Here is a 25,415-nt window from a genome sequence, read left to right as displayed (position 1 = left end):
TGCTGCGTTCAAAGAAGGGGAAAATTCCTTTCCTCCTCCCCCATGGAGTTGTTTAGCCATTCTCTTCCATCGTAAATGCCATTTTTCCAGACCTCACTCTAGCTGGGGAAGGCTGAGCACAGCCAGAGGGAAATAATCATTTCGTATCAAATCGAGCACGCCCCAGTCTTAAACCTTGTTAGGTTATCTTCAGATTACAATGACTTTGTGGGGGGCATAGAGGCAGACCTTTCCTGTTGTGCGTGGGGGCATAATAAACAGACCAGGATGTGTGCACCCTAGTTATGCCTTTTTATTCTGTATTTGTACAGCCCCTAACACAGTGTGGAGTTAGCCCTTGCCTGGGGCTTCTAGGTAGTACTGAAGTACAAATACTAAAAATAAAAAACATTTTTGCAGATATGACCCATTAGAGCATTTTGTTCATATACCTACTTAATATGTAGTTGGTATGGTACTCATTGCCTGTGATATCAACATTTGAATACTGTGCTATCTTTGAACATCCACATTCCTCTGTTAGCAAGATGTAGGTAGCCTGATTTTTTCCCCCGATATAAATGCTTGTGGGCATACAGCACTGCGAGTGGAAAATTACAGTGTGTCACAAGATGTGGAACTGCCAAGTCCAGACCCAGCTCAACCATTCAGGGTTCAAATTAGGTGTCTTGAGATGACATCAGTGGTATCTGGTCTTAGGTTCATACTGTGTATATGGCCGAAGCTCAGTTTTCTTATTGGAGCTGTGCTTTCTTGGTTCCTAACCCCTTGGGTTCTCTACATTGCTCCCATGATTGTGAATGCCTAAAAGGGTTCCCCTCTGCAAAGGCTTTGATAAGAGGAAACATTTGAAAAGACAAATTGGTGGATAGTTATCATACAGCATAAGCTAGTGGAACTCAAGAACTCCTGAGTTCTGACATTAACTTCTGCCTTCCTCCTGCAATCCAACCTGCATGAGCAGATTTCTGCTAGCATATGGAGCCTTGTGGCGGTGCATAGGCCTAGGGAAAGTCACTTAATCTCCCTCTGTCTCGCTCCATTTGTAAAATGGCAAGAATATTGCATATGCATCTTGCAGGGAATGGATGAACATTTACACTGTATTTGGAGTGAGTAAAAGCAAATTGTTGTTATAAGTATTGTCACCGTGAATTGTGACTGTTGCAACTTCAATTTTATTTGGGGGCTGCAGAGAGGAATGTCTTTTGTAATATGTTTTGAACCCTAAAACACATTATTGGATTTAAAAATGTATATACAAAAGGGCTGTCATGAGTTACAAAAAAAGTTTGTAATTTGAACAGTGCTTGTGGTTTGGGGTGTTAATCAGAGCTCTTGAATGGAATTACTTACTTGGAGCTCATGAGTATGTCAACTTATCTGTATACTCTTTGTGTAATGTAGTTTCAGCCATGTTCATATGCAGTTTATGGCTGTCCCAACTCTCTCTCTCTAATTAGAAAATAAAGGAATGTCAGACAGAATGGCTGTTTGAAATGCTGAGAAACCATTTTTGCTGCTGGCTCTTCATCCTTCTATATAGGACGAGGATACACATAATAGACTGTAATCTTCAGGATCAGATTTACAAACTAAGGTCCTCTCTGGCTTTTGTAGATTTCAAAACCCTGTGCTACTCTTTAATAGTACAGGCATCTGCTTGTGTATTCTAGTCAAAATACCCTTTCTCTCTTCATTGGTTTGTCCCTTAGCTCCACCTCTGAGCTGGTTGTGTTTCAGTGTTAGGGTTATACATGTGTGTGAGAGGGGAAGGTATTTATACCTTTATGTATAAAGTCTGTATTTGATATCTTTTGCATGGCCTTTTCCATCTTTGCCAAAGAACTGTTTATTCTGGTTCCATGTCTGTTCTTAAGAATAAAGAATGAGGGACTAGGAATGTGGTAACATAGGTAAAATGAGCAGAACAGTTTCCACATTAAATCTTTGTGTTGTTTTTTTTCTTGCATAGCTTCCTACAAGTATAGGCTACACTTCAAACAAGGTTAGGATATTTGAGGGAGTGTTGGGAAATATCACCAGAACAACTATCCTCACAGAATAAAGGTATGTGTTGATCAGGGTGGATTGAGTTAAATCAAGTTTTTTTTTTTTAAATCACTGATTTTAATTGTCATTTAAATCAGCAAGCAGGAAACCTTGATTTAAACCGCTGATTTTATTCTTGTTTTGCATTTGAACTTTCTAGTTATTTTTGTTCATTCTTTTTAGTTCCCATTAAAACATGTTGATTTGTAGCTGCTTAGCCTTTTCACTACATTTTGTGCTTCTTATTGCTAATCTGGAGGATACACACATGTAGACACATTTATTTAAGAATTGTTTAGATTAATTTACATTTATTCAGAGTCTTAATTTTTACCTTTGTGATTAGGTTAGAAAATTGTGAATGACACATCTTATTTACTAGATAATCATTTTTACTTTTGATTTGTGTCAGCTCTATTTGGGTGTAAATTCAGTTAAAATGCACATTTCAATTTTGTTGTATTAAATAAAAACTACTTTTACGATGCTGGATACGCTTTCTTTTTCTTATGTATTAAGAAGCTCATCCACATGCGCTTACATTTAAAATCAAGTAATTTATCAAACAAAGGAAATATTATCTATAGTTACCTGAATTGATTTGTTTCTGGTCAAGATTCAAGATTTTAGAATAATAGATTGATCTCTTTTTTGCCTAGTTTTTGTTCTAAGAATGCAAGAGGAAAACAAGATTTCCTGCTTTTTCAAGTTTTCAATTGGTTTCTTAGTGCTGAATGAACTAGGCTTTGTCTACAGTGCCACTTTCAGTGCTAAAACTTATAGTCATTCAGGGGTATGAAAAAACACACCCCTAGCCAATTTGATTTAGTGCTCTCACCCCTCCTTTAGAGTGGACTTTTTTATTGCCACGAGAGCTCTTCCACACTGGTAAAACATGATTACGCTGCCCACATCACAGCGGTGCCGCAGCAATGATATAGTGTAGTTATGCCCTTAATCATTCAACAGAGCCAGTTTATATACAGATTGGACCTCCCTGATCCAGCACCCTCGGGACTTGACCAGTGCCAAACAGGAGAGTTTGGTGGATGAGGGAAAGTCAATTCAGGACCCCTGCCACTGACTACTCCTGGCTAAACCTCAGACTTCCTGGCTGGCCCCCCCTATGCCACCAGGTAAGCTGGGCTCGTGACAAGCAGGGCTTCTGACTGCGCTGGCCCTGTTGGAGTCTGCTCTTCTGCCACCCCACCGAGCTCTTGGACGGCAGTCCCTCTTCCCCCAGCCCAAGCTGGAATCCCACGGCAGGGCTCCCAGCTGCTGGCCCCCTGCCACCCAACTGGCTGGGTTCCCACCCCTGGAAGGGCTCTTGGCCACCGGCTCTCCACTGGGACTCTCTGTTCCAGGAACATCCATGATCCTGCCTGACCACGGATGTTGCTGCACCAGAGTCCCAGGTTAGAGAGGTTCAGCCTGTGACTGAAATGAAAACATTCTATCTGCACCTGCACAGGAGGTGACTGCAGTGGGTTCCACGCCTGCTGGGGGAGGTTTTGCTGCCACCAACCCTGCTCCTAGGGGAGGTTTCCCTGGAAGTGGGGCAGGTACTAGCTAAGGATGTTAAATATTGACTGACTGACTAATCGAATAGTCAGTGCATTTTGCATTGACTATTCGTTTAGCTGATAGGGCGCTCTAGGACTGTTGCTATATTTCAAAGGAGAAAGAGCCGTGTGGAGCCCAGGTTCAGCTGAGGACTCCTCTGCTGACCCCAGGCTCTGTGTGGTGCTGCTGCTTTGAAACGCTGCCAAGAGCCCGGAGCCAGGTTCTCCGCGGCGTTTCAGAGCGGCAGTGCCGCATGGAGCCTGAGTCAGCGGGCGAGTCCCCAGCTGATCCCAGGTTCTACGTGGCACTGCCGCTTTGAAATACCTCAGGCAGCCTGGGGACACCCCAGCTGGCCCCAGGCTGGACGTGGCATTTCAAAGCAGCCATGTGAAGCCCAGGGTCTGACCCCAGGCTTCAAGGGGCACTGCCGCTTTCAAGTACCTCCTCTTCTCCCCCTGCCGCCCCTTGCTGCCTCTTTCTGACAGAGGCAGCAAGGGGGGAAGGGGGAAGCAACTAATCTACTATCCTGTTGACTATCTGATAAGCATTTGCTTATCAGATAGTCAGTCTAGTCCCGTGGTCACCAACCAGTAGATCGCGATCTACCAGTAGATCGCGATCTACCGGAAGATCTCATGGGCTCCAAGAGTAGCTCTTGAGCCCTCTCTGAACTGCGCACCTGCGCAGTACATTTACATTACATTTCCTCATGTAATGTAGGCGGAGCTTCAAGTAAGGGGCGGGGCAGTAGATCTTCGTCTGTTCTGAGACTTAAAAAGTGATCTTGGGTGTAAAAAGGTTGGAGACCACTGACTCTAGTCCTTCAAGTCAATCTAGTCCTTCACATCCCTAGTACGGGCTGCTGGGCTCTGTAGCCAGCTCCCTGGGAGCAGGTCAGCAACATGTAACATGTTGGGGGGTGGGAGATAGGGGCACCCAGTGCAGGCGGACAGCTGCTCCAGCCCCTCTGATTAACCAGCACTGGTAGGCTTTACCCATTAATCTTTTACATCTCCAGTCTTGGTTTCCCTGTAGTAAAATGGACTTTGCTAGCCTTTCTCATTCATGTCTGTGTGACCCATTGATGCTGAAGTGATGATGTTTGTTTCTGCTTTCAGAATGATTACTTTAAAAAAAATAGGTTCAAAGATCCTAAATTGCTGCTTGAAAGAGAATAAAAAATAAATAAAACCTTATTCCAATTCTGTGAAAGGCTGTTGTAGCCAAGGGTCTAAGATTATTATAATCCCTGTGTTTACTAGTTTATTAAATAACTTGACATTGCCCAGAAGATCTGATCTCTCATGCATGCACATATTTAAGGGTCACTTAGCGAGTTTACTAGTGGGAATTATGTGATTTACTAGGGATGCTCTATGTAGCAAAAAACAAAACTTGTGTTCTGATTTGACTGCATTTTTCATAAAATATTACTTTTTTTCCCTATCCTTTTGTGCCTTGCAAATTCCTTCAGAAGAGGCAGTGCAAAAGAGCTCCTGGAGAACAAACAGCCAATTCGTATGTCACATCTCGGGTTATCATCTGATGTCTTGGAGTCCCTTCTTCTGTCACCTCATTGTAGGATTCTAAAGTCCATGTGTTTTTCTGCTGTGTTCCCAGTACTATAGAAAGTGGTCTGGCTCCTTCTTGCCCTGACCAGAGTGCTGTTTTTGTGTGCTACCAAATGTCAGTGGCGAACATTTCCAGAGATGTTTCTTTGCTAGCGTACTAAAAAACTGATACACTCCTGAATCACTATTCAGAGAAACAGGCAATTGATTTTTTTTTCTAACCATGTCCCTGGGTGAATGGGTGTCACAGCTCTCCAACCCTCTGGGCCTTTGTTACTAAGGATCACTGGGGATAGCTGATCTGACACGTTAATGTTAAGTGTGCTGTGTTTCAAAGTGTTAAGGAAAATGCAGAGACGGCATAGCAGCAACACCGATAGCCTTCCTCCTGAAAGGTAAGTTGTCTTTCCTCCCATGTTTCTTCCATGTTCCTTTCCAAAAGGCAATATTTTGATTTATTTGTTTGGTGCATCTAATACCTTTTTAAAAGGTAAAAGCAATAAAGTGAAAAAGGAATATTTTCCGATATCTATAACATGGCCGACCATGCTGCATGAGTTAAGAGAGCTGATATTTCATGGAAAAGTGAAACCATTTGTAGTTCCCTGATGCAGAATATCAGATCTGATGGTCCAGTGGGTCAGTTCACTGCTGCAAATCCAATACCATGATTCCTAGAGTTGTTTTTTAAAGAGACACAGTCAATTTAGTTTAAGCTCAACATGTAGCTTTGTATATATGCAATAAACATTTTTCACATTCAGCCTAGCTCAGACTCCTGATAACCAAACTTTAGATAAGCCAGAGTTACATCCCTCAGAATTCTACTGATTGTGGTTCTACTTTTGTGGAACTCCTAAACTCATAGGAGAGCTTCAGGCTACTGTTCTACGGGGGTCCTAAGCACTGAAGATTTGGAAGTGAGCTCCGTAGGTATGAAGGTCCTTTACGACCTCTGTTCTTGAGATGTTAATGTGGAACTACTCAAGAACTTAACTGCAGCTCACCAGAGCATAGGTGGCTAAAGTTCATGGTTAGCACAACCATAAATTTTATGAAGATTTTAGATGATCCCTGAGACTTGCTTTAAATCAGAGTTTATCCCTTTGTACGTGACTAGATAAAGGTAGCTTGCTGTATTGTTGTTTTTTTTATAACTCCAGTGAACACAGGTTTCTTGTTGCTGTGGTTTTTAACCTTCAATTTTTCTTGGACTAGTGCATGAGAATGGGGAAATAAAATTAATCAGGAGCAAAACTGCAACTAACCCGTCCAGATTTTTCTGTGAAGTTGAGGAAATGTGAAGCAAATGTTCCTGACCATGTTAAGGATCCCATAATTGTTTTTCATAAGAGCAGGTTAAGTCGGATCTCCTGGTCAAATTTTCATGTTGCCCAGCCTCTAAGGGTATGTCTACACTACCCCGCTAGTTTGAACTAGCGGGGTAATGTAGGCATACCGCACTTGCAAATGAAGCCCAGGATTTGAATTTCCCGGGCTTCATTTGCATAAGTGGGGAGCCGCTATTTTTAAAACCTCGCTGGTTCGAATCCCGTGCAGCGCGGCTACACGCGGCACGAACTAGGTAGTTCGAACTAGGCTTCCTAGTTCAAACTACGGTAGTTCGAACTAGGAAGCCTAGTTCGAACTACCTAGTTCGTGCCCCGTGTAGCCGCGCTGCACGGGGTTCGAACCAGCGGGGTTTTAAAAATGGCGGCTCCCCGCTTATGCAAATGAAGCCCGGGAAATTCAAATCCCGGGCTTCATTTGCAAGTGCGGTATGCCTACATTACCCTCCTAGTTCGAACTAGGAGGGTAGTGTAGTCATACCCTAATTTTGTCATCTCGCATCTCCTACGATGCTAGCTGGCATGGAGTGTGGGCTGAGCATTAGAACAGATGCTTTGGGACTTGAATGATTCATAGGATCTTGGATGGACCTTCTATACTGAGGTGTGGCTTGCCCGCTTCCAGGAAAAAAAGGGCTTTACAGATCAGGACTGGTTAGGGTCCAAGTTCCTTCTAAGCTGCACAGCCAAGCCCTGTGTAGAGGCTCAGGGCTGCAGTAGGTAGAGGTGCCTCTCCTCAGAACCCCGGAGCAACCGTGGCTGGGGGCAGAGGCGCCACCTCTTGCTAACCCAAATTCGAGGGGGGGTGCGAGGTGACCCAGCCACGACCCCCCCCCCATCAATCTCCCTTTTTTGTTGTTGGGGGGTTTTTTTGCTCAACAATTTATGCTGCTATTTTTTTGGGGGGGGAGGGAGGGGAGCATGTGAGGTTTCTCAAAAATCAAAAAGGGGGCGTGATGCCGAAAAGTTTGGGAACCACTGCCCCAGAGCCTCTATTTCCAGCCAGAACTCTCAGCCTACACCCTGACCATCTGTCCCAATCCTGAGCCCCCTCCAGCACTCCTAGCCCTGATTCCTGATCTCACCTCAGAGCCTGTACCTTCAGCCTAAGCCCTCACACTTCTGCACCTGATCTTTCTGTCCCAGCCCTGGGTTCCTTCCCCCCATTCTAACCTCTTGTCTCCACCCCGCCACTCACTTCCAAGTCTGGAATGACACATCCCAAAAAACATTCCACACAGACATAAAAAGTTAGAGGGAACTCTGGTGAGGGTGAAAGCTGCTGTACAAATTCAAGATTTATATCCGCAAATGCAAAAGGGAAGCAGTGTAAAGTATACCGGGCTCAAAAAACTTCATTTTAATACAATATACAGGCAGTCCCCGAGTTACGCGGATCCAACTTACGTCGGATCCGCAGTTACGAACGGGGCCCGTCTCCCTGGTCTCCAGCAGACCAGGGAGAGGAAGCAAAGCGGCGGAGCACGCGGGCAGCGGACAGCCCAGATGCGTCTGGGCTGTCCGCTGCCCGCATGTTCCGCGGCTTTGCTCCCCGCCCCCCTGGTATGCAGACCAGGGAGATGGGGAGCAAAGCAGAGCAAAGCCGTGGAGCCCGAGGGCAGCAGGACAGCCACGGCGCGTCTGGGCTGTCCCGCTGCCCCCGTGCTCCGCGGCTTTGCTCCGGACGCCTGTGGTACAGCAGCTGGGGCGCTGCCGGTTGGTCCCGTAGCGCCGCTCTGGGCGCTACTGGACCAACCCGGCAGCACCCCAGCTGCTCTGCCCCAGGCGTCCTGATTCAGCCGCTGCTGGTCAGTTTCAGCAGCAGCTGAATCAGGACGCCTGGGGCAGAGCAGCTTGGGTGCTGCTGGGTTCGTCCAGTAGCGCTGAGGAGCGGCGGCACTACTGGACCAACCCAGCAGCACCCCAGCTGGTCTGCCCCAGGCGTCCCCAAGTCAGCCGCTGCTGAAACTGACCAGTGGCTGACTACAGGAAGCCCCTGCCCCGGGCTTCCTGGAATCAGCCGCTGATCAGTTTCAGCAGCAGCTGACTTGGGGATGCCTGGGGTTCTTAAGTTGAATCTGTATGTAAGTCGGAACTGGCGTCCAGATTCAGCCGCTGTTGAAACTGATCAGTTTCAGCAGCGGCTGAATCTGGACGCCAGTTCCGACTTACATACAGATTCAACTTAAGAACAAACCTACAGTCCCTATCTTGTACGTAACCCGGGGACTGCCTGTAGTATCATCACTAACCTGGGCGAGGGTTATTTTAGTATATGTACTAAAATACTGGCTCCCTTGAAGTCAACGGCAGAGCTCCTATTGACTTCAGCAGAGCCAAGATTTCATCCTTAGTATTTACGTTCATAGTGTCCCTTTTTAACTATGTTTCTAGTGAACCCCTTCCCTGCTGGAGAAATAGTCATGTATCATATATCCTAGCAGCACTTTTCCAAACAGCATCATTGTATTTGATTGCCATGTGTAACTGCCCAGTATGCTTTATTGTCTGCATTCATGTTTCTGGCGATAAATATGGAGCTGCTGCTGGTATCACTGCTGTGTCCGACCCTGTTTCACGGCATTACGTGTGTCATCCAGTATGCGTCTGGTTAATTCTGAGCCACAGAAAAAAGTAGAGTATCTTGTTGCTTTGATTCCTTGCGGGTGCCTGAATGGAGACTCTGGGAGTAGCATATAGCTATGAAAAGCCTTGTTTAGCGCTTGCTTGGTGGAGAAGTGCCCAAGAGAGAGTTCAAGCTGGTTTCAGAGTGAGATGAAATGCAAAGCTGTGCACCAAATAAGAGGTCTGGGGAGAGTTATGGTCTCATGGGGGAGATGGGCTACGGGAAGGTGTTGGCACAGGGCAATGATCACTGTTTCTAAAGTTGGAGGCTTCCAGGGATTAGGATCTGGAGAGACTGTAGCACTGTGCTGAGTGTCTATTTGTGGGTTCGACATACTGCCGATCTTTGTGTTTGTTCCTTACTCTCTGTTTATCAGTTAGATATGTGTTTATTTTGTACTCGGCATTTTTTTGGCTAGTGACTTGCTTTGGGATTTGTCTCCTCTGTCCTCACTGCCATGTGGGGTCAGCCCTTCTGGATGTTCACTTTAGTGCCATGCCACTGAGCACAGACAAACAAAGCATATTTTCCCTTGGCACGTGGCATTAGGATGAAATAATGAGATTCCCAAACTTCTTGGAAACTCTCTCTAAGCTGGTGGGGTACCTCCTCAGCTCAGGAAGGAACAAAAGCAGTGTCCATGTCTGTTTCAGACCCTTGCCTCGGGGGTGTAATTATCAGTTAAACAGAAAATTCGGGTGTAACAAACAAATGCAGGTGGACATTCTCTTCCCTTACACCTCTCCTGCTGGGTCATGTGACAGGAAAAGTTCTTAGCCTCTTTCTGGGTGGTTTTGCCCCATGTTCTTATCATTTGGCTTTCCTTCCAGACTGTGCTAGGAGGGCAGTTAGCCACCCCTAAAGAAAATGGGAAGAGCCTAGTAACTGGAGCTGCGAATTAATTTACTCCTGAGTAGTGTAGCCATCTCAGATTCATATCCCTAAAAAATGTAGCCTTCCCCCCCCCCCCCCAGCAAATGGTGTTTTGCACACATTACGCATTTACCCTCAAAGCTATTTTAGAGCTGACACTTTGAAACACCATGGGGAGCATGGGGCTAGTGGGGAACTGCTTGAGTACCCTGCTGGACCTGTGCTCCCTGCAGCGCTGTTGCTACACTTTAAAGGTAGAGGCGCCCTTATCGACTAATCGAATAGTTGATGCAAATCGCATTGACTATTTGAATAGTCAGTTAATCTAAATTTAACATCCCTAGACCATGCACCATCTAGACGAGGGATGTGAATGGTTAACCAGTAAGTATCGCCCTTACTGGGTGGTGCTTACGGGTTATAGTTAAGGCAGCGGGGCTGTTGATCCTGCAGCGGGCGAGGGGTGCTCCAAACCAGCCAGGGCAGCCCCTGCCTGTGGTGAACCTGGTCCAGTGCTCCACAGGCAGGGGCATTTCAGCCTGGCCAGAGCAGCCCCTGTCTGCAGTGAGCCCGGCTCAGCTAGAGCAGTGCGCCATGCGTGGGGTCATTGCAATTTGGCCAGAGCAGCCCGTGTGTGTGTGTGGCAGGCCTAGACTGGCTGGAGCAGCATGGGCGGTTGCAGCGGACAGGAGGTAGGCGGGTCCTCCAGTTAATGGATTAAAGGGGATTTTACATCCCTAGTCTAGACCTGCTCAATCACTTTATGGCCTTTCGGGGTGGGGTGGAAGGGGAATCAGCACCATCAAATTGCCTGACTATTGCAGCCATGGCAAGATGAATCGAATCCAGCCTGGGTCCTGAGGAGGATGCTTTTTCCAATGCACAGCTTGATGTTTCCCACTGTGGGGTATCTCTTCCCATTGCAGAAGCCGGAGTCAGACCGTGAGTTCTGAGACCAGCGTGGATGAAGGAGGCGTGTTCGAAGGTCTGAAGGCTGAAACTCCCTCTCCCCAGCAGCTTTTCTCGGGACTGGCAGGCATCCCATCTGGTACCCTTCCAGCTACCCCATTCCAGGCAGGCCTGGTCCTGGGTTCCTCAGCAGGAGGTGGGGATGTGTTCATTCAGATGCCAGCCCCAAGGGAAGAAGGGGCCAGCCGAACAGAAGGGGCTGCATTCCACCACCGGCAGCAGTCTCATCACTATCACCATGGCCACCATCGGGGGTCCTCTCTACTGCACATGGCCAGTGGAGACCGGCATGGGCATGCTGAAGACAGTCCTGAGGACCAGCCTGGGACTCCCGCCCCTGCCCTCTCAGAGTTGAAGGCTGTGATCTGCTGGCTCCAAAAAGGGCTTCCCTTCATCCTGATCCTCCTGGCCAAAGTGTGCTTTCAGCATACGCTTGGTAAGCAGCCGACTCTCCATCCTCGTTTGGCTCTTTGGTTGAGAGAGGGAGGCTCAGCAGCTGGGTTTGGTCGCAGTGTCCACTGTGTTCATTTCTGTACAATTTGTTCCAGGCAGAAAAGTCAGTGAGCAAAGGGGACCTGGGTGGTCAGGGTGAAGCTACCTGTCTTTAGCATCCTGCCTTTTCTTCCTCTTTAATCTCATTACTGGCTCTTACAGCTGAGCGCAAGCCTCATGTTTGATGTCCTTTCCTGTTGTGTGATCGACTCTGGTTCTGTTCCTTGTATATATTGTCTCTGAATATATTTGTTAGTCTCTGAGGTGCCACGGGACTACTCATTTTCCTCGTCTTGGCCTCTCTTTCTGTTCCTCTCCACTGGGGACTGAGGGGCCACGAGGAATCCTCATGGGAAGATGCATAGAGCCCTGAGCAGATACCAATTTTTTTATTTGCATCCGTCTCTGTATTCGAGATGTGAAGGACTAGTCAACTATCTGATAAGCAAATGCTTATTGGATAGTCAACAGGATAGTTGACTAGTCGCTCTCGCCCCCCGCCCCCGGCTGCTTTTATCAGATAGAGACAGCAATGAAGGGGGAGGGACGGGAAGAAGCCATGATCAGCTGTGGACTCCCCAGCTGACCTTGGGCTCTGTGTGGTGCTACCGCTTTTGAAATGCTGCAGGGATCCCAGCATCAGTCATTTCAAAGTAGCACATGGAGCCCAGGATCAGCTAGGGACTCTGTGCAGTGCTGCCACTTTGAAACGCCGCCTCAGTATTTCAGAGCAGCAGCACCACATGTAGCCTGGGGTCAGCGAGTCCCCAGATGGCCCTGGGCTCCACGCGGCGCTTTTACTTTTTGAAGTGTAGCAACAGCCCTAGGGCTCTTGCTGCACTTCAAAGGTGGAGGCACCCTATCAACTAATCAAATAGTCCTGGGGTGACCAATCCATTTAACAAAGAGAGCCAAAACAGTGGTGGAAAAACTGCAAAGAGCTGCACCAGAATTGTCAAGCAAAAAACAAAAAAAGAAAGAAAAGGAGTCTGCCCCTTTAAGAAACAAGCTTAGGCTTTTGAGCCATATCAGGCTCCTGTCAATGGCCGCCATCTTGAGCACCATTTTGAATCGCCACTCCAGTGAGCACGGGGAAGGGGCAGAGTTCAATTAGTCAATTACCCGATTTTTAACATCCTTACTCTGTATTCATAATAGTGAGCTGCAGATATCCTCGAAAGATCTCAGACCACAATCTTCCTTTTAAACAGTAATTTATAGACAGAGTATGTGACTAGTGAATGTTTGTCTTTATGGAAGTGAGATATCACTCACTAGAGGAAGCCACAATATTCATGTTTATTCATGTGGACACACATTCCCAATAATACACATCAGTCTTTGTCTGCAGAACCTCAACCCTGTATCGCAACATAGCTTTGCCTGTGCCCCTCAGTCTTGCTCTACCAAACCAGCTGCTCTTCCAGTCTTCCCTCTTTTCCTATCTCTGTTAGTGCAACTCAGCCATGACCTGCAGTATCTTTCCTGAGTCTCCCATGAACAGAGGCTGCTGTTTGTTCAATATTGTAACATTCATATTAATTTTGCTTGTGAGCTGAACCCTGCTCTATAGAGCTCAGCGTTCAGTATGTTACCTGTCCCCCACTATCTGCTGCAATTACAGGTGTTGAGTTTGTGTTGTGTTGTTTTTAAACCTAAAGTGTGGAGTATTAAAAAAAATTAATAATGTGAATACTTCCTCCTCAGGCCAACAGCCCTTTGACAGGTGTCTTTCCTTGCAGGGATTGCTGTGTGCATTGGTATGGCCAGCACATTTGCATATGCTAACTCAACTCTCCGAGAACAGGTCTCATTGAAAGTGAGTACAATGATGTTCCAGAGCCTTTGCTCTTAATGTGCAAAATAATGCTGATCCCAGATCATCAGAGTATGCACAAATTCCTTTGCGTATATGAATGCTTTGTTCTCTACTTGCCTCCCACCACTGACCTGTTTTGCAAGAAGTCTGATTTAGCGGTTACAGATTGAAAAATCAGAACAGGTTTCAGTTCCTGTCCCTGCCACTGACTTGCACTGCAACTTCAAGCAACAGTTCTGGGCCTCAGTTTCCCCATATGTAAAAATGATAGTGATAATGCCCCTTTCACTAGGATGGTGGGAGACTTAATTTATTAGCACTTTATGGAGTGCATGGAGATTAAAGATACTATTGAAATATTATTTACTAATACTTACGTGTTATCTTGGTGTTCTGGCTGCATCTTAAATAAACCAGTTGGCCTCTTTAAGATACCATGGTTTTTAGTCACGTTGGAATTTTTGGATGTAAAAAAGGTTTAAAAATACTAATCACGTAAGTGTTAAAAATAATCGTGATTAGATCAGGCCTGGGCAAAATATGATCTCATAGTATGACCTCAGCCAGCTCCCTGTCTGCCTCGTTCCCACTCTGCGCTCAGTGAAGCTAGCTCCTGCAGAGCCAGGTGCTTCTATGAGTGTGAGAGCCTGGGGGTGGGGGCCGAGGCATCTCACAGTGCTTCCAGTGAAACGAGGAGTAACGGTAGTTCGGAATAGGAAGCCTAGTCCGAACTACCTAGTCCGTGCCACATGTAGCCGCGCGGCACGGAGTCCGCACTAGCGGACATTTAAAATTGGCGTCGCCCAGCAAGATGCAAATGAAGCCTGGGAAATTCAAATCCCGGGCTTCATTTGCAACTCCGGTTGCCTACATTACCACCCTAGTTCGAACTAGGGTGGTAGTGTAGACATACCCTGAGATACCTCAACAGTATTGTACTGCAGGTTTTGGGCTGCATTAGCAGATAGAGAGAATGTAAGTGGCGTAAATATATAATTATACACATGTAGTAATGAAATAAATGTGACACAATGCAGACTGATGGGATAAATTGCACAACTCTGTATTAATTATCTTTAACTTGCAAATTTGGTTGCTAACCTTACCCTGCCCATTAATCCATTGCCTGAAGGCTCAAGGTAGCATTCCTCTGAACTGCTTCAAAGAGCCACCTTTTCAACTTGCTACAGAAATACTGCCTCATTTTCCCTCCCAGTTATGGACTTCTCAAAATTACACTGGTCCCAGGCTCAGAAGAGGCAACCTTCAGACTTTCACAAGTGCTGAGCTTAGGATCTAATATTCTGTAACATCCCCATCTTCAAGAATGTAGAATTTAGGCGACTGTTGGTTCTTTCATTGGTTCAGTTGGGTTTTTTTTTTGTATTATAAACTAAGGGGCTACACCCACTGCTCACTACTCTCGCCAACTCCAGAGGGAGGGAGGGGGAGGGAGAGGGGGAGAGAGAGAGAAAATATGCTCTAAAACTTCCCTTTATCCAAACAGTATCCATCCATGCTCTGTGCAGGATTTTCTATATCTTACGCTGGTCTACATTAGAGTCTAGATAATAGCTCTTTTTAAAGCTACATGCTTAGAGGTGATAGGTCCAGTTATTAAATGTGTCCCCTTATTAGACTGTCCAGATCCTGCTTGTGGAAGCTTAACTTGTGGTAGAGAATATCAGCTACTATTCATCAAGCTGAGTGTAAGCATGCAGGATTTGCATATCCTGTTGAGGCATCCACCTTTGAAAACCAGGACCTCTGGGTTTGTCTGTTGCTTTCTGCCAATGTAAAACCCTTGATTTCAATGCAGTAACTCTGCTTGAGAAAGTACACGAGAGCAGATTCTTGTTTATGTCTGTACTGTGCTGCCTATTTTTATATCTCACTCCCATGTAAATAACTAATTACTGAATGCCTAGAAGTGTGTGTCTGTCCCCTGGGCTGGTCTCACATTTTTCAACAGTTCAAGGCGTGGCGCACAATATGCGTGTTCCCTTTAGACTTTTGAATCTGTCTTGTCTGCCTCTTGTTTTTGCTCAGGAGAAGAGGTCAGTGCTGATTGTCTTCTGGATCCTGGCTTTCCTCCTGGGGAATACTTTATACTTGCTTTACACTTTCAACTCCCAGCAGCTGTACAACAGGTGGGTAAGTGGTAAATCCTACCTGGTGGAAAGCAGCAATAATTGCCAGGGTGGAACAAAGCAAGCTTACCTCTACTCACCGTTTTAAGAGATAGAAGTGTAGTTCCGTGGAATCTGCCACCTCTGCAGAGGAGGAAAAACATGTGGGTCACTTCTTGCCCATGGAAGCTGGGATTGTGTATCGTGGTATAATTGAGATACAAAGAGCTCTGGGGCCGGAACCAGAAGGGAATGACATTCGTCTTCCCTTTCCACAAGAGATTCTTTCCTTGTGTGTATCAGGCTTTTACCCTGCTACTAGAGATGGAATTGAGTAATGACGTTTGGATTTGGAAACAGATGCAAATGTTCCCAGTATTTAGTGGTATTTGGATCTGTTGCACATAGAGGCTATAATGATTGGTTGGAGTAATACCCTTTACTGGACTTTCCAGCCATTCAGTTCACCCAAGTCTTCTCACAGTGGTTAACTCTTGAGACCTAACCCTAAATCTCTTGCCTGTAAGGGTTAAAACCATAGGACAGTGGGTCTTGGAGAGTTCCTAGGGATGCTAAGGAAGCAGGAAGTGAGTTGGCAGGAGGCCAGAAGAGCCAATGGAAACAGTGTGGGCTTTTGAATTGGAAGCAGGATCCCTGCCTGTTACTGTCTTGTGTAACCAGAGCAGAGCTAGGAGACACGAATTAAGCCAGGAAGCAAGGGATGGAGAATCCAGTGACATCCATGCCTAGGGAAGGACTAAATCTTGAAATTAATGATACATAAGTAGAACAGGGAATGTTTTGTTAGGTGTGATCAGATTATTTTCATTATTTTGGGGTTTGTTGGACTTCTCTGTGCTAACCCCTTTATGCTGTTACTTTCCAGACTGAATCCCAGGGATTTTTTTGGTTTTGTTGATAAAAAGAAATCACCTTTGTAATGCTATGATCTGATTCCTGTGTCCTAGAAGGCAGGAGGTTCTGTGTGCATGTGCCTAAGACTGTAAGTCCTACTACAGGATGAATATCTCTAGTGCGGCACCCTTGGGACCTGACTGGTGCCAAACCAGAGAATTTGCCAAAACACAGGAGGTCAGTATTGTCTAGCAGCATTGCCAATGCTTCCATTGCTTACTGGGCTCTTAGAACAGTCTTTCTCAAGGTGGCCTGCACCAGCTTGTTTACCTAAAGGATCTATAACTGTGGAGCCTCGCAGCTCCCATTGACTCCAGTTTGCTGTTTTCAGCGAATGAGAGCCATGGAAGTGGTGTGACCCGGTGAACCACTTTGAGAAACACTGTCTTAGAAGATAGGTAGGGGCAAATTAGAGCTAAAAACAGCACAGAACATTGAGAGCCAGGATTGGTGACTATACACAAACTTTATGGAACCGTGGGAAACTTGGCCACACCCATGATAAGTGGACATCCAGATGACTAAAATCATGCCAGACCAAGATGGGCCTGCAGCTGTGCAGCTTAGGAGGAACCTTATGCTAGTTCAGAGAGTGCCAGACTTCAGAGAGTCAACCTATACAAAGAGAAATTACCAATTTTTAAGCTGTTTCCAGAGGAAGGGATAAAGAGCTCGAGCGAAGGAATTTCCAAGGTTTCTCAAAGGGGTTTCAGCTTTTGGGTGTCAGCAGCAATACCAATGTAAGTCCAGGGAGTCTTTGACTGGGGGGAGTTTTTAAACACAAGCTTTTAGTGGTCGGGTATTTTAAAGTCTTCTTGCAGGCCCGTACCTTCTGCACTCAGAGTGTCAGAGTGGGGAACAGCCTTGAGAGGGGCCAGTATCCAAAGTTAGATATGGGGCTTAACTTCTCCAAAGCTGAGAGGTGTTAATAGCCACATTTGGGTCAATCTGTTATTACAATGATAAAGGAAGAATTAAATGCCCCAAATGGGAGAAGCTTTTGGCATTGGGCTAGATGAGTGTAACTGGGATAAATGGAGTGATAAAAGGGAAATGCTAGGAAAATTGGTCTGACAGTGAGAGCTGTTCCCCTCTGGAATTGTTTCCTAAGGCAAAATTGTGTAAGTCCCACTGACTGAGGCTTGGAACTTTGTATATTCAAGGTATCATTGGAACACGCCTTGTATCAAACAGTCTTGCAGCAAATGATCATCAATAGCTTAGATGACCTCATAGGTAGCCTTTCCATTTCTAATGGTGACAAGGCTGCGGTAATGGAACCATCTCTCCTCTGGAAAAAGTGCATACTGCCTGATAGAACGATTGCATGCTCAGAACTGTGGCACCCATCTGAATCTGCTTCTTTGATCCAAATTCATCCCTAACAGCAATTCACAATACCTGTGTCTTTCACTGTTGCTTGGAGGAAGGAGCATTTCCTTTGACCCCCCAACACCTCTGAATTATTTCATTTTTAAAATTGCAACTTTCCTCTGGGGTTCTGACTGGGTATTTGAAGGGAAGAGGGTACTGCAGTGTGACTCAGCCTGGAAACAGATGAGTGTCAGGATGTTTGGGGAAAGCTGCAGCCCAGCCACTGGCAAGAGCACAGTTTGGGTCAGAGTGGAACGGGAGAAACCGATCAGGAGAATGCGCTGGAAAGGCTGCCCTAGTGGGTGGCTGGGATACAGAAGGCAGCAAGTAGGCTGGTAGGAGGCTCTGAGCAGCATGGATATCTGGACAGCAAGATAGGGGAGCTGATGAGGCCAGACAGATTTGGAAAGGAACAGCAGAAGTGGACTGGAAGAGAAGTAGATTAGTTCAAAGGGTTTCAGCCAAATAGGAGCATTATTTGTCTGGGGACCCGTGTGTAGATGCCAAAAGGGTTAAATATATTGAAAATGCTGACAAAGAGTTCCACACCAAGGCCTGATCTGCCAAGCAGCCCCATGCAGAGTCCTTTGACTTCAGCAATGCTCCACATGGATGGAGAGGTCTGTCTGTGAGGAGACCTTGGCTGCATTGGGGCTCAGAGTCCTATCCAGGCTTGTGAGGTTAGACATCGCCATTCACTTTTTGTCCCTTTCAGTTATTTTCATTTCCTGATTTTGCTGGGTTTTTTTTATGTTTTCTTTTCCTAGCCCAGTAATATTTAAGCCTCTAATTTTGTTTCTGTTTTTAGGATTTAATTTTACCAGTTGTGCTGTGCCAGTGTTGTGAGTATTTTAATTTCATGCCTAGGCTTTTTGTTTTGGGTTTTACTTATTGTTTAGTTTTTGCTTTTCACATGAGAGAGCTTAGTGGACTCATGGACTTAGTAACCATGAAAAGAAGCCCCTTTGTAGTGCTTAAGATGGTCTTGATTTCATTGGTAATCCACACAGTGGTTTCCAATCATGAAGTACTGGCACCCTCGCTTTTTCCTACTTAAGAAGCAAATAAAACTCAGTGCCTGCCCCAGTTACTGTGGGTGGCGGGAGGAGAAAAAGCAGAGGCATCTTTCTACTACTCTGTGAAGGCTATTCTTGCTCCATGACTGAAATCATGACTGTTGAGTTCTCAACTAGGGATGTGAGAGAGTAACCAGTTACCCGGTAAGAATCAGCCTTACCGGGTCATGTTTACTGGGTACCAGATAATTGGTACCTAGGGGCAGCCCCCTACCCACTGCAGGCAGAGGGCTGCTCCAGTCCTGCTGGGGTTGGGAGCTGTCTGCCCCATGCATGGGGGGGAGCAGCACATGGAAGCAGAAGTTGATCTCTCATGCTTTGGGCTGCCAGTTCCTTTTGCCGATAGTCCCATATGCAGGGGGAGGAAGAGGGCAGGGAGCAGATACCACTTAATCGGTTAACTGATCACACCTACGGTTTAACCGGTTAGCCAACTAACTGGGATTTTACATCCCTATCCTCAACACATGTGTGGGGTCTAATCAAAGTGTGTAGACATTCTGACCCTTCCATGCTCAGGCCCTGTTCCTTCCTGTTCAGCTTGAGCTTCTGGGTGGAATGGCGCGCCTGGGGCACAGCCCCTGGAAACCAGCCTTCTGTGTTTGTGTGACAGAACCATGCTGGTCCTGCTGCCCCTGGAACTTTTGCAGCTGCAGGGCCTGCATACGGAGGCCTGCTGTGTCACTGCTCTCCACCTCCCATTAGTTGCTTGGAAGCTGTGACGGAGCTGGGACTGCCCTTTCCATAAGTTTGGAATACGTAGACTTAAATAGGAGATACTATTAGGCTGTGTCCAGACTCAGGGTTTTTTTGGGGAAAAGTAGCCTTTTTCCGAAAAAACTTCACCTGTGTCTAGACTGCAGCCGCGTTCTTTCGAAATTAAATCGAAAGAACGCGGCTTTTCTTTCGACGGCGGTAAACCTCATTCCACGAGGAAGAACGCCTTCTTTCGAAAGTGCTTCTTTCGAAAGAAGGCGTTCTTGAATGTAAATAGGGCTTCTTCGAAAGAGAGCATCCAGACTCACTGGGTGCTTTCTTTCGAAAAAGCGGCTTGCTCTTTCGAAAGTTCCGTGTGCAGTCTAGACGCTCTCTTTCGAAAGAGGCTTGCAGTCTAGACATAGCCTAAGTGTGCCTTCAAAGTCGGTGAGATGCCATCTCTGTGCAATCATCCCATGCCAAACAGGGATGTGAATGGTTACCTTACCGGGTGATGTGTACCGGGTAACCAGCGGGGGCCAGAGTAGCCCCTGCCCACAGTGGGCCTGACTTGGCTAGAGCAGGCCCTGACTATGGCAAGGGGACCTCTCTAGCCCAGCCATAGTGGGCCGGGGGTTGGGGGAAGTCTGGAGCAAACCCCCAAGACCCCATGTTTAATCGGTGGCTTTTACTTCCAGAAGGCTACGGTTATTTCGGAATAACACACTACACAGTTATTTCAGAATAAGCTATTCCAGAATAGTTATTCTGACATAGCTTATTTCAAAATAGCACGTCTACATTGCAGGAAAGCCTCATAATTAGTCCAAGGCAGGCTTCCCTAATGTAGATGTGCTATCTTGATTTAGAGCCCTAGGAGGAATAACTTAGAATGGCCCTGGTGAGGGGCTGTTTTGAAATAGCAGCAGTGGAGCATCGACACACACCCCTATTCCAAAATAACTATTTTGGAATAGGCATTATTCTTCATAGAATGAGGCTTACAGAAGTCGGAATAAGCCTCCTGTTATTTCAAAATTATTTTGAAATAACGGAATTGCTGTGTAGACGCTCGCATTGTTATTTCGTAATAACAGCCATTATTCCGAAAACAATTTTGCTGTGTAGACACACCCGAATCAATTTGAAGAAGGAAAATGTGGAGTGTCCCACCCCGCTCTGCCAGTGAAGTTTCTTTCATCAGCATGGAGTGTAGGAGCTAACTTCTACTGTTCCCTTTACTGAAAATGGGCAAGTCTGAAGCTATAGACTCAGTGGGGCTGGATAAGAGCGGGTGTAGGTTGAAGGCCCAGTGGAACAGTGAGATTAATTTGTTGACTATGCTTCTGTGATACTTATTGTTATGAACCTGTGCTCATGTTTGGTGGGGTCTAAGAGCCCATTCTTTATACTGGGGCTTTGACGAAGGGCAGAGGATGTGACACTTGCTAATGTTTGGTTCTGACTGTCCTACTTTTCAGCCTGATATTTCTGAAACCCAATCTGGAGAGCCTGGATTTCTTTGACCTGATGTGGACTGTGGGGATTGTGGACTTTGTGCTGAAGTACCTCACCATCTCTTTGAAATGCCTGGTCGTTGCCCTGCCAAAAATCATTCTTGCTGTCAAGGCAAAGGTAAAGGACTTCCACTTTCTTCCTAATCTTACCTGATGGGAGCCAGCCAGTGAAACCATGCCTGTGATGTTAGATACAGATTCTGCTCGGTCCTTCTCTGGGTGTGCCACAGAAAGGGCATCTCCATCTCTCCAAACCTTTGCATGATTTGTGTAAGGACCAGACAGATTTTCATTCCTATGTTCAAGATAGGCTGGGCGCTCTTGGCTGCCTCCCTTCTTATCTCCCATTGCCCCAAAAAGGGAAGGGAAGAGACGGGCTAAATGAAAGCTGACGATAATGGGTGAGTATGAAGAACTGCCCCTTATTACAGACTATGAGCAATTTGTACTGTTTTGTCCAGGGGTTGGCAGATACCAGTCCACAGGTCAGATCTGGTTCCCCAGAGTTAGCCCCGGCAGGCTGCTATCACTATATTTATCTGCATCTGATTGCAGCTCCCATTGGCTGTGGATCGCCGATCCCGGCCAATGGGAGCTGTGGGCTGCAGCGTCCTGGTCCGTGGTGCTTCCCACAGCAGGAGTTCCATACCCATGGAGGTGCAAGTAAATATAGCAGGGGCAACCTGAAAAGGGCTGTTATATGGGTGCGAACGTGCATGGGTACAGCTTATTTTTGTAAGGGAAAGTGGAAAAGCTCCTTTACAGTGATATAATTGCACCCAAAGTAGGAGTGACAAACTATTTTGGGAGAACGTTTCAGTCCTAACATTCTATCAGTACAAAAACTATGTGTAGGCCACATCTGAGTATATGATGGTTTTCACTTCCTGTCCTAAGCTGTTGTGTGAAGTTCCCGTTCACTATTAGAGTTGTCATGTTTCCCTTGGCCCCGACCCTCCACCAGTGGTGAAAGTGGTAAGTACAGTATAGTGTGTAGATCAGTTAAACTTTGTAAAAAGACACTTTGGCAACCTTTGACATAAAAGACACCATATAAATGCAAAATATTACTATCATCATCCCTCACTGAAAGTCTCGGGCAAAGCACTTAAAGGGAATTTTTAAACCGTGAATAGTTATGCTTAATAACATGGGTGGCAGGGGAGCTGAGCTGTTTGTTCCTGCTCACTCGGGGTACTCAAGATGGTTATTAATTTATCTTTGGCGATTGTCCAGTTCTTTTTTCTATTATTGTTATTATTTTATTTTGGGAGATTAATGTTCTGGGTCAGAGCATAATCCAGCCTGCAAAAAAAAGTGATGTGAATAGTCATTCCAAGATAAATTGCTATGCTGGAAAAGGTTCACAGCCTTTGCTTGCTTGTCTGAGCGCTATCCCAAGTACTCATTAATCCTTGTCGGGGGAGAAGAAAGAGACTTGGTCTTTATTTGCAGCTATAGTGGGAGGCTGGTAAGATCACATCTGTCAAGGGCCTATAATGGCTTGCAGCACAGATGCTTCATTTTTAATACCTTTTTCTGTACAGCAATATTTCTCCAGTTTTTAAGTCCTTTTTTGTCTTGAGATGTTGATGGTTTCTCTGTCCCTTGACATCTGAGGCTCTGTTGCTACCACTTAATCATGGCTCTTATAAACATGTGTGTGTTTACCCCCACTGTTCTCTCCATTAAGCCATCTGTGATCTGTTCTGATCTCGAAAACTAAGCAGGATCTGACCTGAATGGGAGACCTTGAAGAAGAATCCAGCACACTAGAGGAAGTGCCGTTAGTGATGGAGGACAGTGGTTTTTGCTGTGCTGACACCCCAGCTTAGATTTAGGGGGCCATGGGATGCTGGATTCGCCATTTTCTGAGGAGGACCCAAGCTCTTGATCATTTAGGAGCATTAAAGAACATATGGCACCTTAGGTGCATCAGCCTTCTGGTATGACTATACTGCAGCTGGGAACATGCCTTCCAGCCTGGGTAGATAGCTCAAGCGAAGCTAGTGTGTCCAGCACGCTAAAAAGGGATGTTGCAGTACAGATGTCTGCCCCCGTAGAAGCCTGCTTCCTTTCTCATATTGTGGGGGGTTTCATCTTTCTCTCCCCCTTTTTTATTACATTTTCGAAAAAGAGCAACAAAAATTGTTGATTAGCCACATGGGGAGGGGATGGGGGAGTCCTACAGACACCTGGGATTTCCTAAACGGCAATCTTTCAGTAACCGTGTCTTTCCTATTTATTTACTTTTAATTCCACACCCACCAAGCTGTCGTTTCTTAGCAGTGAAAATGAAAAGCTGCCATTTATAGATCTACAACAATGAAGGCCTTCACCGGCCACATGTCTCCTGCAGTTTAATTTACTTTAATTCATTTTATATTGAACCAAATGATATTTGTTGGGTTTTTTTTTTAATGGAGAGCTTTCAATATGTGGGGCCACAGCCAAACCTTCCCCCCCCCCCTCCCCCGCCTTTCCTGTGGAAATGAGGAGCCCAGCTGCTATTTAAATTTCTGCTGTGCTCCACTGGGCTTTTTTTACATGGAAAAAGAAGGCTTTTTAGTTTTAGGCTTGATCTTGCTCCCATTAAAGTCCCCACTGGCTTCAAAGTTGCAGGATCAGACCCTATGCCTGGACTTGCCACCCGTCCACTGCTCCAGTTAATCCAGTCCCCCTCTTTTCTCCCCCTTCCCCCTCTCCCCACACATGGCAGGGCCTTAGTTTTTCTCACAATTTGTGGCTTCAGTATTGGCCGGGATATGGTCTTGGAGACGCAGGAGTGTTCTTCTGTGTAACTCACGTTTCATGACTAAGATTTTTCCCCACTTGTCCACAGCAACACGGCTGGAAGAACAATGGTCTGTTCCTATAGCAGTGCTAGCCTGGGCCATCTGCTTTAGGGATGTTAAATATCGGTTAATTTAATAGTTGAGTAACCTCAGGAATTCTTATCGGTTAGCTGAATATTCTATAGTCCCCAGAGCGGGCCTGGCAGCCAATGCACTCCCTCCCCACTCCCGAGGAGTCTTCTGCCACTCTGCACAGGGTGCCAGGTGGGAGCTGGTCCACGAGGAGAGCCAGTTTCCTTGCAGACCAGCTTCCTGTCTCTCTGAGCCATTTTCAAAGGTGGCCATTGGTCTTGGTACCTCAGTTTTTTGACTTCACAACTTGAGATCTCTTGGGGCCTGATCTTCAGAAGTTTTGAGACCTGCAGCTCCCACTGACGAACCATAGGTGCAGTAAAGATTTGCTCACATTTACTGAGATTAAAAAAAAAGAACACCTCCCTCCCCCCTTTTTTGAATTATTAGCTTGAGCCCTGCATGGATCCAAAATTTTGTATTCATATCCACATCTGTATCTGAGGCAATGAGCACGAATATAAAGTGGATGTCTGCAAAGTTGCATGGTTCTAGATACTAATATGTATCCTCATCCATATCTGCAAAAGTGAGCTGGGGAGATCCACATCCACACATGTAGATACCCATGGATATAAAGCAGATATCTGTGGGTTTTCAGTGCTCTGTTCATCCTTTTCACCTGCCTTTAGATACTGGTAATAGTCCTTTCTTGTCATCCTCTCCAACATCCTCTCCTTTAGAACCTATCTCCCTGCTGTCCTGCGATCTGAAAGATTTCTCCTAGAGCAGTGGTTCTCAAAGTGTGAACCATCTTGCAAGTGGCTGCAGTCTTGGGGCTCATCCTCTCTCTCAGTGAGGCTCATCCTCACCTACAGCCCTGCACCTCTTCTCCTTACTAGGTTGGAGCACCAGTGCTCAGGGGTGAATGAGAGCACCGTGGGGCCCCAGACAGTGAAATTTTGCAGGGCCTCTCCTTTGACATGGTGCATGCGCCGTGGCACCACGGCGCATGCGCGGCGCCTTGGGAAGTGCGGGGCCTGGGGCAGCCACTCCGCTCACCCTGCCCTAAATCCGCCGCTGCCAATGCTGGCTTCCCAGTGTGGGGTGAGGGCTGAATCTTGCAGGCTGGATCCAGCTCGTGGGGGGAGGAAACCACTTGGTGCGCTGCTGCTTGCTTTCCCTCCAGCTGGGGTAACAGCAGCACAAGAAACTGCTGGCCTGTAGCTTTCCCCACTGTTCCCATTGGCTGGAATTGCAGTCAATGGGAGCAGCAGGAACGGGGAGGGGGGGAAGGAGAGCAGTGCCTGTGGGCTGTGGGAGACACGGAGCCAGGTTAGCACCTCCCCCCATCCTCGTGCTCAGATCTCACATCCCCATTCCCGTCACTCATTCCTCTCCCATTAAGACCCCAGACCCACCTTGCTCCTACATTCTCCTTCCAAGACCCCCACTTCACTCCTGCTCCCAACCTCCCACCCAGACCCTGCACCCCCACCAATTATCCCGCTGAGATTTTTCCATCCA

The 25,415-nt window shown here is 46.4% G+C and overlaps 1 protein-coding gene across 6 annotated transcripts in view; it reads left to right on the top strand.

Annotated features, from left to right (window-relative positions):
* The window catches only part of RNFT2 (ring finger protein, transmembrane 2), a 47,553-nt gene that overhangs the window by 272 nt on the left and 21,866 nt on the right, over positions 1–25,415 (top strand). The window contains exons 2-7 of one of the 6 annotated variants that reach the window (XM_006128314.3): positions 1,976–2,070; positions 5,090–5,581; positions 10,961–11,439; positions 13,238–13,314; positions 15,364–15,464; positions 20,986–21,139. In XM_006128314.3, coding sequence (XP_006128376.1) covers positions 5,499–5,581; positions 10,961–11,439; positions 13,238–13,314; positions 15,364–15,464; positions 20,986–21,139 — 894 coding nt within the window. In that variant the 5' untranslated portion in view covers positions 1,976–2,070; positions 5,090–5,498. Of the gene's footprint in view, positions 1–1,975; positions 5,582–10,960; positions 11,440–13,237; positions 13,315–15,363; positions 15,465–20,985; positions 21,140–25,415 lie in introns of all 6 variants that reach the window. The other 5 variants (XM_075898181.1, XM_075898180.1, XM_075898179.1 and 2 more) reach the window with 5 other exon arrangements.

This window comes from Pelodiscus sinensis, chromosome 15 (genome assembly GCF_049634645.1).
Source record: "Pelodiscus sinensis isolate JC-2024 chromosome 15, ASM4963464v1, whole genome shotgun sequence".
Classification (NCBI taxonomy): Eukaryota; Metazoa; Chordata; order Testudines; family Trionychidae; genus Pelodiscus; species Pelodiscus sinensis.
Note: the sequence above shows the minus strand (reverse complement) of the source record. Positions and strands in the feature narration are given on the sequence as shown.